Source organism: Rhynchophorus ferrugineus, unplaced genomic scaffold (genome assembly GCF_030347505.1).
Source record: "Rhynchophorus ferrugineus isolate W39M unplaced genomic scaffold, kcgeb_rfMv2 rfM1, whole genome shotgun sequence".
Taxonomy (NCBI): domain Eukaryota; kingdom Metazoa; phylum Arthropoda; class Insecta; order Coleoptera; family Curculionidae; genus Rhynchophorus; species Rhynchophorus ferrugineus.
The window spans coordinates 33,730,616-33,731,544 of record NW_027472580.1 but is presented as its reverse complement, the minus strand read 5'-3'; the positions used below and the strand labels follow the sequence as shown (position 1 = coordinate 33,731,544).

At 38.6% G+C, this 929-nt stretch overlaps 1 protein-coding gene across 1 annotated transcript; it reads right to left on the bottom strand.

Annotated features, from left to right (window-relative positions):
• LOC143206742 (beta-1,3-galactosyltransferase 1-like) lies at positions 1 to 929 on the bottom strand. Its single transcript, XM_076419422.1, has one exon. It carries the CDS (start codon positions 796 to 798, stop codon positions 133 to 135), a length of 666 nt encoding a protein of 221 aa, XP_076275537.1. The 5' UTR covers positions 799 to 929; the 3' UTR covers positions 1 to 132.

Genomic DNA, 929 nt, shown 5'->3' with positions numbered 1-929 from the left:
TCCCTTAAAAATATTCCCCCCACATGGCGCGCTCTCTAATGACTAGGACCTCAGAGGTATTCTGTGTCTCTTTATTGTATGATCTAAATCTTCAAATCAAATCCAACTGATCAAGAAGTGCTTTACTTGACGTTACGCTACAAAATCTGCAATTGAGGAGTGTACGGGTTTACCTCTAAAATAGTTCCAAAATTTTTTAACCAGTTGTATGCTCATCTCCGGTGCACCAACAAGCAGATTCATTTTGTCGTATGCTCCGTCGAAGAGTAAATTGGGGTCGCGACCTTGCAAGGTATATTTGCTAATATCGGTATGGGTTAAATTCGCTTTACCTGCAGCAATGCCAAACAGAAAAGCATCTTCTATATTGACGTACTTGAGCTTTTGGGACTCCTTATACAATTGGAAACAAACATCTGATGAAAAAATAGCATACCAACCGAAACAATAACTGGGATAAAACGCTTCTGGATACACATCCTCAGGAACGTACCATTTACTTTGTTTATTTCGAACGACCGGTGAGCCCGTTATATCGTTGCACAAGATGAGATTAGACGTATTATAGGGCAAATTGTTTTTCAGAAAATTAAGTAACAGCGGCATATTAACAAACGTATCATCGTCCACTTTTAAAATATATCTCACCTTCGGACAATGGTAGACTGCATATTTTAAGGACATAATACTTTTGTAAGTCAAATTACGATAAGAATCCATAAAGTTACCCTGTATAATGTCTCCGTACACCTCGCTTTCGATCTCAATTTCTTCTTGTAGTTGATCGTCAGCAGTCATTCCTAACGTGAATAACAATTTTACATTTCTTTTGTAAAGTCCCCAGGTAGTGCGGATATTGAATCGATGATCGACGTGGTTAGTGGCCGATATTACCAGGATTAACAGGAACAGATCTCTGGAATCGCATA